The sequence below is a fragment of the Hyla sarda genome, chromosome 4 (genome assembly GCF_029499605.1).
Source record: "Hyla sarda isolate aHylSar1 chromosome 4, aHylSar1.hap1, whole genome shotgun sequence".
NCBI lineage: Eukaryota > Metazoa > Chordata > Amphibia > Anura > Hylidae > Hyla > Hyla sarda.
Window position 1 is genome coordinate 5,811,717 of NC_079192.1, and position 12,832 is coordinate 5,824,548.

At 41.8% G+C, this 12,832-nt stretch overlaps 1 protein-coding gene across 1 annotated transcript; it reads right to left on the minus strand.

Annotated features, from left to right (window-relative positions):
• Nucleotides 1-1,815: 1,815 nt before the first annotated feature.
• On the minus strand, nt 1,816-11,489 carry LOC130367157 (olfactory receptor 1500-like). The gene is made up of 3 exons (XM_056569561.1): nt 11,466-11,489; nt 4,307-4,954; nt 1,816-1,983 (listed from the first exon to the last, which is right to left on the minus strand). The coding sequence occupies exons 1-3, from the start codon at nt 11,487-11,489 to the stop codon at nt 1,816-1,818; spliced, it is 840 nt and encodes a 279-aa protein (XP_056425536.1).
• Nucleotides 11,490-12,832: the final 1,343 nt, after the last annotated feature.

Genomic DNA, 12,832 nt, shown 5'->3' on the forward strand with positions numbered 1-12,832 from the left:
TTTTTTAGTGGATTGGGAGGGTTGTGGTCCAGAAGAGAGATCCTGGGAACCTGAGGACAATATCCTAGACAAAAGTCTGCTCCTCAGGTTCTCAGGCTCTAAGAAGAGGGGGAGACCCAAGGGGGGGGGGTACTGTTACGCCGAGCGCTCCGGGTCCCCGCTCCTCCCCGGAGCGCTCGCTACACTCTCCTCACTGCAGCGCTCCGGTCAGATCCACTGACCCGGGGCGCTGCGATATCGCCTCCAGCCGGGATGCGATTCGCGATGCGGGTAGCGCCCGCTCGCGATGCGCACCCCGGCTCCCGTACCTGACTCGCTCTCCGTCAGTCCTGTCCCGGCGCGCGCGGCCCCGCTCCCTAGGGCGCGCGCGCGCCGGGTCTTTGCGATTTAAAGGGCCACTGCGCCGCTGATTGGCGCAGTGGTTCCAATTAGTGTTATCACCTGTGCACTTCCCTATATCACCTCACTTCCCCTGCACTTCCTTGCCGGATCTTGTTGCCATCGTGCCAGTGAAAGCGTTTCCTTGTGTGTTCCTAGCCTGTGTTCCAGATCTCCTGCCGTTGCCCCTGACTACGATCCTTGCTGCCTGCCCCGACCTTCTGCTACGTCCGACCTTGCTTCTGTCTACTCCCTTGTACCGCGCCTATCTTCAGCAGCCAGAGAGGTTGAGCCGTTGCTAGTGGATACGACCTGGTCACTACCGCCGCAGCAAGACCATCCCGCTTTGCGGCGGGCTCTGGTGAAAACCAGTAGTGACTTAGAACCGATCCACTAGCACGGTCCACGCCAATCCCTCTCTGGCACAGAGGATCCACTACCTGCCAGCCGGCATCGTGACAGTATGCTGGTTATAAACGACAGCCACCTCTAACTATATGCTGTATGACCTCCTCATAGATGATCAAATTAGTCTGACAGGACCGATCCCGCATATACCCATGTTGGTGCTGTGTTATAAGGTTATTTTCATTAAGATATTCCAGAACAGCATATCTCAGAAACCCCTCAAAAACCTTTCCCACAACAGATGATAAACTTACAGGCCTATAGTTCCCAAAAGAGATGTCCCGATACCAGTATCGGTATTGGGACAGAATTGGGACAGATACCGCACATTTGCACGAGTACTAGTACTCAAGCAAGGTTCACTGGTACCTTTACCGATACCCCCATCTGCTCCATCTGTAGCACTATGTGCCGCATGCTTGGCTGAGCATGCTCCGCTCTGGACCACTTGACTCCTTACCAGCCAGCATATTCCTGGTCCCAGAAACTTCGGTATGTTTCAGGCTCTCTATGTTCGGCAGAATACCCTCTAGAGTACAGGGGAGCACCTGGACATGACTGGGGACCCCCACAATATGAAACTTATCCCCTATCCTTAGGATAGGGGATATGTTTTGTGAACCTGGAGTACTCCTTTAATAATAAGGAATAAGGGTCTGTGTAGCATTGTGCTTAATTCCTGCAAAACCCTGGGATGGATGACATCTTGGCCTTTAGTAGACTGGCCTTTTCCTCATCCTCCTCCACCATTACCCCCAGATTATTTCTTCCAACATTTTCGGATTTCAGTTTCTTATTATTTATGGAGGAGAAGAAAATTTTTGTGTTTGTTTTTTACTAGTTTTATTTGATAGTTTTATTTCTTTGTTATGTAATTTATTACATCTCCTTATATATTTTTTTGTTTTCCCACTAACTTCTTGTTTTAGTAGTCTAAACGATTTCCTCTTTTATCACATCCCTAACTGTTTTGGTTAACCACATTAGTTTTCTCCTATTTCTAGCCTGTTTATTGCAGTAGGGTATATATCACTCACAAGATTTATTCAGAATGCTCTTAAAAAGGTCCCATTTAGCTTGTGTACTTTTATTACTGAGGGCACGTTCGCAATCTATGTCACTGAGGTCCTCTCTTAGTTGGTGATATTTGGCCTTCCTGAAGTTTAATGTTTTTGTAGCCCCACTAGTAGATGTTCTCTTATAGGATAAACAAAAACTTATTATGTTATGGTCACTATTACCATGATGACCCCTACTTCAGATACTATGTCTGGCCTATTGGTTAGTATAAGGTCCAGAAGCGCCCCATCTCTTGTTGGGTCCTGCACTGTTACGCCGAGCGCTCCGGGTCCCCGCCCCTCCCCGGAGCGCTCGCAACATTCTCGCTACTGCAGCGCCCCGGTCAGATCTACTGACCGGGTGCGCTGCGATACCGCCCCCAGCCGGGATGCGATTCGCGATGCGGGTGGCGCCCGCTCGTGATGCGCACCCGGCTCCCGTACCTGACTCGCTCTCCGTCGGTCCTGTCCCGGCGCGCGTGGCCCCGCTCCCTAGGGCGCGCGCGCGCCGGGTCTCTGCGATTTAAAGGGCCACTGCGCCACTGATTGGCGCAGTTGGTCTAATTAGTGTGTTCACCTGTGCACTCCCTATGTATACCTCACTTCCCCTGCACTCCCTCGCCGGATCTTGTTGCCATTGTGCCAGTGAAAGCGTTTCCTAGTGTGTTCCTAGCTTGTGTTCCAGACCTCCTGCCGTTGCCCCTGACTACGATCCTTGCTGCCTGCCCCGACCTTCTGCTACGTCCGACCTTGCTCTTGTCTACTCCCTTGTACCGCGCCTATCTTCAGCAGTCAGAGAGGTTGAGCCGTTGCTAGTGGATACGACCTGGTTACTACCGCCGCTGCAAGACCATCCCGCTTTGCGGCGGGCTCTGGTGAATACCAGTAGTAACTTAGAACCGGTCCACTAGCACGGTCCACGCCAATCCCTCTCTGGCACAGAGGATCCACCTCCTGCCAGCCGAATCGTGACATGCACTAGTTGGGAAAGGTGATTGTCCTATATTATTGCCAAAAACCTGTTTCCCTTGCTGGACCTGCAAGTTTCAGCTTCCCGGTCTTTAGAATATTAGGGTTGTTATAGTTATCGTTCCCTAATAATATTGACTTCCCCCTTCTTTGCAGCCCCATCTATTTGTCTTATTAGTAGGTTTTCTGCTGCTTCCATTATACTTGACGACTTATGACAAACCCCTATCAGTAAATTCTTGTTCTTACCCCGTCCCCTTATTTCCACCCACAGAGACTCTACATGATCATTTTCCTCACCAATGTCCTCACGCAGAAAGGGCCTAAGACAGGATTTTATGTATAAGCAAACCCCTCCCCTTTCTTACTTGTACAGTTATTTTTGAAGAGACTGTAACCCTGTACATTAACCGTCCAGTCATAGCTCGCATCCAGCCATGTCTCACTTATCCCCACTATATCGTAGTCTTCCTCCAACATTAATAGTTCCGGTTCCTCCATCCTATTAATGAGGCTTCTGGCATTAGTATACATGCACTTCATGTTTTCTTTCCTATTTTCTTTTCTCTTATCACTTATGACTGTTCTAGCCCCTCCCTCCGCTCCACACCCAGTTTAATACTTATCCTCAATTCTGCACTGTCTTCCCCCTCTATGTTGGAGATCCCCCCAAAAACTAGTATATTAACTATGACAGGATAAGAATCATATGTCTTCACTGATCTAGGTGCCCCCCATCTTAAAAAGCTACGTATCAGTCTTTAATAACATTTTAGTGCAACCTTTTCTATACAGATATATGGACATATGTATTTAACTCAATCTTACCAATTGAGACAATAATGAGCTGCTGCAGGTATCTCTCACTACACAATAACATTGTATTAATTTTTATTGATTTTTATTCCAATAAATGTATCTATTTATTTTCATAATATTGCAACACAGGTACAGTGATTTGATACATATTTCTTACACATAATAACCTCATTTTATCCACTCAAGAACTACACTTGAAGACAGTTTTCGGTACATAACATGGAGATTTGATGGTTTGTCCTTGAACCTTGGTCATACGGGATGGTGAGTTGAGTTTTTTCTCTTTGCCACCAGACATCAGTCTACAATATTCTTAAATAACAGTCCCCACCAAATCTGGTCGTTATTCTACTTCACCTATATACTATGCTGTGGATGCTTTACCAGATCATCCACTTACACATTGTTTCCTGTGCAGCTTTTTTAATGTCTTTATTCCTCAGACTATATATAATGGGGTTGACCAAAGGAGTAAACACAGTATATAGCAGGGAGAGGATTTTACCCATGCTCAGTGTTTGACCTTTTATTGGTACAACATATACACTAAATAAAGTCCCATAGAATATGGAGACCACAATGAGGTGGGAGCTACAGGTGGAGAAGGCTTTCTGTCTACCAGTATTGGATGGGATCCTTAGGATTGTTAGGACAATATAAGTATAAGACCATACAATGATGGTGGTTGGGATGAAGAAACCTGCATTTCCTATTACATAAAGCTCCAAGTGGACAACAGTAGGGTCAGAACAGGAAAGTTCTAGTAAGGGAACCAAGTCACAGAATAAATGGTTAATTATATTGTGAACACAGAAGTTTAGCTTTGCTGTTGTTATGGTATAAATTGAGCTAACAGAAAATGCAAAGAACCAACAGATGACGGCCAGCATAACACAATGTCCACTTGTCATGATAGAAGAGTAACGGAAAGGATTACAGATGGCCACATATCTGTCATAAGACATCACCGTGAGGAGAAAACACTCAAATACTACTGAGACACAGAAGAAATAAAACTGAGTGATACAATCAATAAAAGCCATGGTCCCCCCATTATTCAGTAGGATGTGGAGAAGGTTGGGGACAATATCTGTGGATACCAAGATGTCACTGATGGACAGATGTGAGATGAAGAAGTACATTGGGGTGTGGAGGTTCTTGCTGGTGGACACCAGGGTGATGATCAGGAGATTCCCACATATTATCAGACAATAAACCACAAGGAACAGACAGAACAGGAAAAGTCTTAAACCTCGACTGACCTGAAATCCTAAGAGAAGGAACTCTGTGACCTCCGTCCTGTTATTCTCCTGTATGTAGATCTAGGCAGTAGGTATAATGTGTTATAAATGCAGAAGAAATGACTCTTATCATAAGACACAACTTAGAGTGTCCTCAATATATGAACCATGGAGAAATGTTATAACATATATTGTCTACTATAATATAACCTTATATCATGACTTTATTTTACAGTGAAATTATTCCCCATACAGTGTAGTGGATACATTGGTACCATATAAGTGATGGGAAATACAGATGTGCCCGCGCTCAACTTAAATTGTTTAATAGAATTCCTTAAATCACGTGATCAAATAATAACCTGACTTATAATTAGAAAAATGTAACTGAAAAAAACGTTAAAAAAAACAAAACAAAATACGGATAATTCATGCCATGTATTTCTGAATAAACACTGTGACCATATGTTAGCTGAGAGATTGTGGAGTGTTTCCTTCCATAGACCTCTATAGGTGTGTTACCAGGTGAATTCTATGTGTCTATGTTTGGGTTTATTAGTAAAAAAATTTATATTCTTGAAACATATGGTGAAAGAATCCCATGATTTATAATAAGAATATGTCTTAATACTCACAATTCTGGGGAAAAGGAAGGGATCCTCTCACACAACTAATAACTGAATAACCGACCCTTTTTGTGAAAGATTTTAAATCTTTTTGGCACATAACTCAGGTTGCCTGAAGAGGACTTGTCACCATTAAAGAGTATCTATCACCATTTAAACTTTCCCTAATCCCCCTCCTCATCTGTCCCTGACTCTGACTAAGTTTATTCCTGCATTTAATTTGCTTTAAAACCCCCTTAAAAATACCTATTTTTATATCCTCTTCAGTAGCTCAGTTGAAGGCACAGAGCATGGGAAGTTGTCATAGCAATGGGAAGTCCGTGGAGAGAGCGATATAAGCAGTGCATATATAATTAGCCATGTGGAAAATGGAGAGAGGGGAGAGCAACAGAGAAAAAGAAAAGGGAATGTACCCTCTCTGATCGCTCCCTGCTTGTTTACAGCTTAGTGCTCCCTCCCTCCTGCCTGTCTGACTGCTACTATGTGTCCTTGCTGCAGAGTGATTTCAGAGTGATTTCATAGTCTGAAATGCTTGCTGACAGGATTGCTAGGGAAACCCCTAGTGGAGGAGTTTTTAAAGTAAAAAAACATGAAAGGAGGAAAAAATGTTTAAATAAAAGCAATTGAAAAGTTGTTCAGTAGGGCTTTATCTTTACCTTATGAAAAGTTTGTTTCATGAGACGTACACTTGAAAAATACAATTTCCAATTATTTTACTTGTTATCACTACATATCTGCTGGAAACTCTAGATATTTCTAATCTCCATTTCCCTTGCACATTACCTAAAATGTAACATGAAAATATGAATGAAACTGTGTGTCTACAGTGTCAATAGTGTAAGATTATGATAGAGTACAAGACACCTGGGAGGATAGGAGAGGGTTAAAGCTCCAGTAATTTGTCTCTTCTGGTCTCAGGGAGTCTGGAGAGCATCAGTTTGTTTTGGGTATTTAAGAAGTCGCTCATAAAGGTTCTCTACTTCATGAGAAATGGACGCATCCCTGAAATGCGATGAGTGTTTTAATGTTTTTTTTATTTTAAGTTAATAAAGTGTGTGGAGAAGAACGGAGATCACTGGGTCAGAATTCTACTGATGTAGTGGATGTTTATCCTGGAGAAGAACACCGGATGAGATGGAAAAGGGATTTCTTGGATTTCAGGGGGAAGGAACATTCCTCCCCTCAGAAATAAACGGTGGGGTATTTTTTGTAGTAAAATGATGGTATATTCCTGAGAGAAGCCGGGTCTCACTCCCCATAATTGTTGTTATTGCATATTTATATTTGTCACAAGGATTTTTATGAAGGCGTAGGGAGTCTTGTGAGTGTCATGAGAGTAGGAAGTCCATGGTATTGAAGTGCTGAATTAGTTGTGATATTTTTTAATTTGTTTGAAATTTTCCCTGATTTTAGTGCGGATCTATTGTATCGCTAGGAGAGAATTTCTAATTTGTTGTAATTTTTCACAAATGAAGGGGGAAGCATCCAACATTTTAAACTAACAAGCAGTTGTGTCATGAATAAGACTCTGCGAATTACCACATAAAGTAAGATGGACTGATTTAAAAAATGGATATTTGCCCTTAACCTCTTAAGGACACAAGGTTTTTCCGTTTTTGCATTTTCATTTTTTCCTCATTACCTTCTAAAAATCATCACCCTTTCAATTTAAAACCTAAAATTTCATATTATGGCTTATTTTTTGTGCCACCAATTCTACTTTCCAGTGACATTAGTCATTTTACCAAAAGATCCACGGCGAAGCAGAAAAAAAATTCATTGTGTGACAAAATTGAAGAAAAAATGCCATTTTGTAACTTTTGGGGGCTTCCGTTTCTACGCAGTGCATTTTTCAGTAAAAATCACATCTTATCTTTATTCTGTAGGTCCATACGATTAAAGTGATACCCTACTTATATAGGTTTGATTTTGTATTACTTCTTTAAAAAAAATCATAACTACATGCAGAAAAATGTTTACATTTTAAATTCTCATCTTCTGACCCCTATAACTTTTTTATTTTTCCGTGTTCGGGCCGGTATGAGGGCTCATTTTTTGTGCCATGATCTGAAGTTTTTATCAGTACCATATTTATATTGATCGGGCTTTTTGATCGCTTTTTATTCATTTTCTCATGATATAAAAAGTGACCAAAAATATGCTATTTTGGACTTTGAATTTTTTTGCGCGTACGCCATTAACCGCACAGTGTAATTAATGATATATTTTTATAGTTCAGACATTTCCGCACACGGCGATGCCACATATGTTTATTTTTATTTACACAGTTTTTTTTTTAAATGGGAAAAGGGGGGGGTGATTCAAACTTTTATTTGGGAAGGAGTTAAATGATCTTCATTAACTTTTTTTCACACTTTTTTCTTGCAGTGTTATAGCCCCCCCTGGTGGCTATTTCACTGCACATACCAATCTCATACACAGATCATTGCCGTGCATTGACACGGCAAAGATCAGTGTAATCACCGGTCGATTGCTCAAGCCTGGATCTCAGGCTTGGAGCAATCAATCGCCGATCGGACGTGACGGAGGCAGGTAAGGGGACCTCTGCTTGCGTTCTAGCGGATTGGGACATCGCGATTTAACCTTGATGGTCCCATTGAGCATGACTAAAGGGTTAATAGCGCGCGGCTCAGTGATCATTGCCGCATGCTATTAGCCCAGGGTCCCGGCTGTCATTAGCCGCCAGAACCGACCCAATGTGACGTGGTGTCCTTAAGAGGTTAAGGGGTTAAAGGGGTACACCGGTGGAAAACTTTTTTTTTATTTTTTTTTTCAACTGGCTCCAAAAAGTTAAACAGTTTTATAAATTACTTCTATTAAAAAATCTGAATGCTTCCAGTATTTATTAGCATCAGTATACTCCAGAGGAAATTCTTTTCTTTTTGGATTTCTTTTCTTTTATGACCACAGCTCTCGGCTGACACCTCTGTCCATTTTAGGAACTGTCCAGAGCAGCATATGTTTGCTATGGGGATTTTCTACTGCTCTGGACAGTCCTTGATAGGGACAGAGGTGTCAGCAGAGAGCACTGTGGTTGTGACAGAAAATAAATCCAAAAAGAAAAGAATGTCCTCTGTAGTATACAGCCATTAATAAGTATTGGAAGGATTAAGATTTCTAAATAGAATAAATTACAAATCTGTTTAACTTTCTGGTATTAGTTGATAAAAAAAAAAAAAGTTTTCCACCAGAGTGCCCCGTTAAGGACATGTACAGTGGGGGAAAAAGTATTTAGTCAGCCTCCAATTGTGCATGTTCTCCCACTTAACAAGATGAGAGGCCTGTAATTTCCATGATTGGTAAACCTCTACTATGAGAGACATAATGAGAAAAAAAAATCCATAAAATCACATTGTCTGATTTTTAAAGAATTTATTTCCAAATTATGGTGGAAAATAAGTATTTGGTCAATAACAAAAGTTCATCTCAATACTTTGTTATATGCCCTTTGTTGGTAATGACAGAGATTTCTGGTTCTCTCAGACCTATAACTTCTTCTTTAAGAGTCTCCTCTTACCTCTATTAATGGCTCCTGTTTGAACTTGTTATCAGTATAAAAGACACCTGTCCACAACCTCAAACAGTCACACTCCAGACTCCACTATGGTCAAGGCCAAAGAGCTGTCGAAGGAACCAGAAACCAAATTGTAGACCTGCACCAGGCTGGGAAGACTGAATTGGCAATAGACAAACAGCTTGGTGTGAAGAAATCAACTGTGGGAGCAATTATTAAAAAATGGAAGACATAGAAGACCACTGATAATCTCCCTCGATCTGGGGCTTCATGCAAGATCTCACCCCGTGGTATGAAAATGATCACAAGAATGGTGAGGAAAAACCTCAGAACCACACGGGAGGACCTAGTGAATGACCTGCAGAGAGCTGGGACCAAAGTAACAAAGGCTACCATCAGTAACACACTACACCGTTATTAACTCAAATCATGCAATGCCAGACGTGGTCCCCCTGCTTAAGAAAGTACATGTCTGGGCCCATCTGAAGTTTGCTAGAGAGCATTTGAATGATCCAGAAGAGGATTGTGAGAATATCATATGGTCAGATGAAACCAAAGTAGAAATTTTTGGTAAAAACTCAACTTGTTGTGTTTGGAAGAGACAGAATGCTGAGTTGCATCCAAAGAACACCATACCTACTGTGAAGCATGGGGGTGGAAACATCATGATTTGGGGCTGTTTTTCTGCAAAGGGACCAGGACAACTGATCTGTGTAAAGGAAAGAATGAATGGGGCCATGAATTGTGAGATTTTGAGTGAAAACCTCCTTCCATCAGCAAGGGCATTGAAGATGAAACATGGCTGGGGCTTTCAGCATGACAATGATCCCAAACACACCACCCGGGCAATGATGGAGTGGCTTCATAAGAAGCATTTGAAGGTCCTGGAGTGGCCTAGCCAGACTCCAGATCTCAACCCCATAGAAAACCTTTGGTGTGAGTTGAAAGTCTGTGTTGCCCAGCAACAGCCCCAAAACATCACTGCTCTAGAGGAGATCTGCATGGAGGAATGGGCCAAAATACTAGCAACAGTGTGTGAAAACCTTGTGAAGACTTTGACCACTGTCATTGCCAACAAAGGGGATATAACAAAGTATTGAGATTAACATTTGTTATTGACCAAATACTTATTTTTCACCATCATTTGGAAATAAATTCTTTATAAATCAGACAATGTGATTTTATGGACTTTTTTTTCTCATTCTGTCTCTCATAGTTGAGGTTATAACCTATGATGAAAATTACAGCCTCTCATCTTTATAAGTGGGAGAACTTGCACAATTGGTGGCTGACTAAATACTGTTTTGCCCGACAGTATAAGATGCAGATAATGGGCCTCTGTGACGGCTGTATACCTCTCCTAGGTGATCAGCACTGCTCCTACTCTTTACAGACATCTTACAGGGATTTCTGGGTCTGTTCTGTTCATCTGAATGGGGTTTACAGAAATCAGAAAATGCTCTGCAGAGATATGACCCCATTCACATGTATGGGACAGATTTTTTGTTGCACCAATCACTTTAGTGTGAACGTGTCCTTATATCACCTCTGTCACATGACCGCCAGGCTTCATCTACCTGTGACTATATTATTATATCACCTCTGTCACATGACCACCAGGCTTCATCTACCTGTGCCTATATTATTATATCACCTCTGTCACATGACCACCAGGCTTCATCTACCTGTATATTATTATATCGCTGCCTTCAATCATAAAGTTTGGAGTTAACATGAAGCCGTCCTATAAAACACCTGATAGAAATCTATCTACATTGTCACCAGTGATTATTCAATTCTAGAGCCATATGACAATGGGGAATCCTATAATAACAAATAATGTATAAATCTGGTTAAATAACTATAAAAATGTTACATCAATCCAAACCTGCCAGAAGAGCAAACACAGAAATGTCCATCAATTATCAATGATCAATATTTATCGTCTGGACATAAATCTTCTCTTATTTCTCCTATACTGTAGAGTGATGTGTCATAGTACTAAGCGGGGATAACATGGATTACATGGTGACAATGACGCCCCTCAGGGGTGGGAGATAGTAGAAGCAGGTTACCAGTCAGGTTATGAAGTTGATGTTGGAAGCAGGAAAAATGGGTAAATGTAAGGATCAGAGAGAATGTGACAACGGACAAATTGTGATGGTTAGACGGCCGGTCAGAGTTTCTCAAGAACGTCCGGTCTTGTGGGATGTTCCTCACTGCTGCTGACGCCTTGGTGCAGATACCACAGGACTCCTTCGGTAGTCTTGTTGGGCCCAGGCATTAATGGATCCGAGTTGTATCAGTGGTGTGAGGAGCGTCACAATGTTTGGAAGGTTATTTTACAGTTATGTCTGATCTGTGTAGAGGGATTATAAAATCTCAGACATTTCCAGTCACTTATAAGAAATATTATATAAATGTCACTTACATCAGATATTTCTTTATTCTTCATTTACAGATGAATATCTCTTCTCTTCGCTCTCAGGTCTCTGGGGGGGATGGAGGACAATGTTACACAGGATCAGCGTCAGCTTCTATGACCACCAGACCCCTGAATGTGAAGCATTACCTGCCGATATTTATCTACAAGATGAAGACAAGGGACCTGATGAGTCTCCAGGGTTCTGGTCTATAGAGAAATATCGAAATTATTCTGTAAGAAATGAAAAGATAAAAAAGTTCCAATAAGTTATAAGAATTAGAGATAAGCAAACTTTTGAAAAGTTTGACTTGCCTGGCTCGCCGAACCTTACGGAAACAGCTGGTTCGGTTTGGCTCAGTTCCATGCAAACTAACAAAGAAATAAGCCCCTAAACATGTGTATAACACTGCCTAACAGCTCTGAAGCCGTGCGCAACACTGCTAGGAATGTATTCAAGTAGATTAAAAGTATTTTTAAGGATCAATTATGCTAACTTGTGGTAACCAATGGTGATTAACAGCTTGTTTTTTAGGCTTAGTCACACACAAGAAAAAAAAAAGCGGCATCAAGTATCCCTGGTTGTCGGTAGATGCCTGTTTATGCACACAGAGGTATCAGAAGATGCACTGGCTTTTTCCAAGCATGTCAAAAAATATCCCTTTTTGGGAGTAGCAACAGGTTTTGAGTCTGCCAAGTAAGGAAGATGGCATGGACTTTTCCAAGTGTTCCAAAAATGATCCATTTGTTGGGAGTAGCAATAGAATTTGTGTCACAAAATAATGAAGAGGGTTTTCGTGCCTCCTCATTCCCATATGCCTTCCAGAATCCTCACCACAACTTCCACCAACCCCACAAGTGCTATACTCGGCCACTGCAGCCCCTTCCCCTTCCTCAGAAACATACTCCAAAGGCTGACTGTGACCCAACTCCTCCTCGTGGCTAGTGCTATCCTTCTGCGTTGCAATATGGGGGGGGGGAGAAAACACAGAGAGGAGGAAACAGACCCTCTAGGATGGACAATTCCTTTACCAAACATATTTTTTTTAAAGGGGTATTCCAGGAAAAAACTTTTTTTTATTTATTAGCTGGCACCAGAAAGTTAAACAGATTTGTAAATTACTTCTATTAAAAAATCTTAATCCTTTCAGTACTTATGAGCTTCTCAAATTAAGGTTGTTCTTTTCTGTCTAAGTGATCTCTGATGACACGTGTCTCGGGAAACGCCCAGTTTAGAAGATATTTGCTATGGGGATTTGCTTCTAAACTGGGCGTTTCCCGAGACACGTGTCATCAGAGATCACTTAGACAAAAAAGAACAACCTTAACTTCAGAAGCTCATAAGTACTGAAAGGATTACGATTTTTTTAATAGAA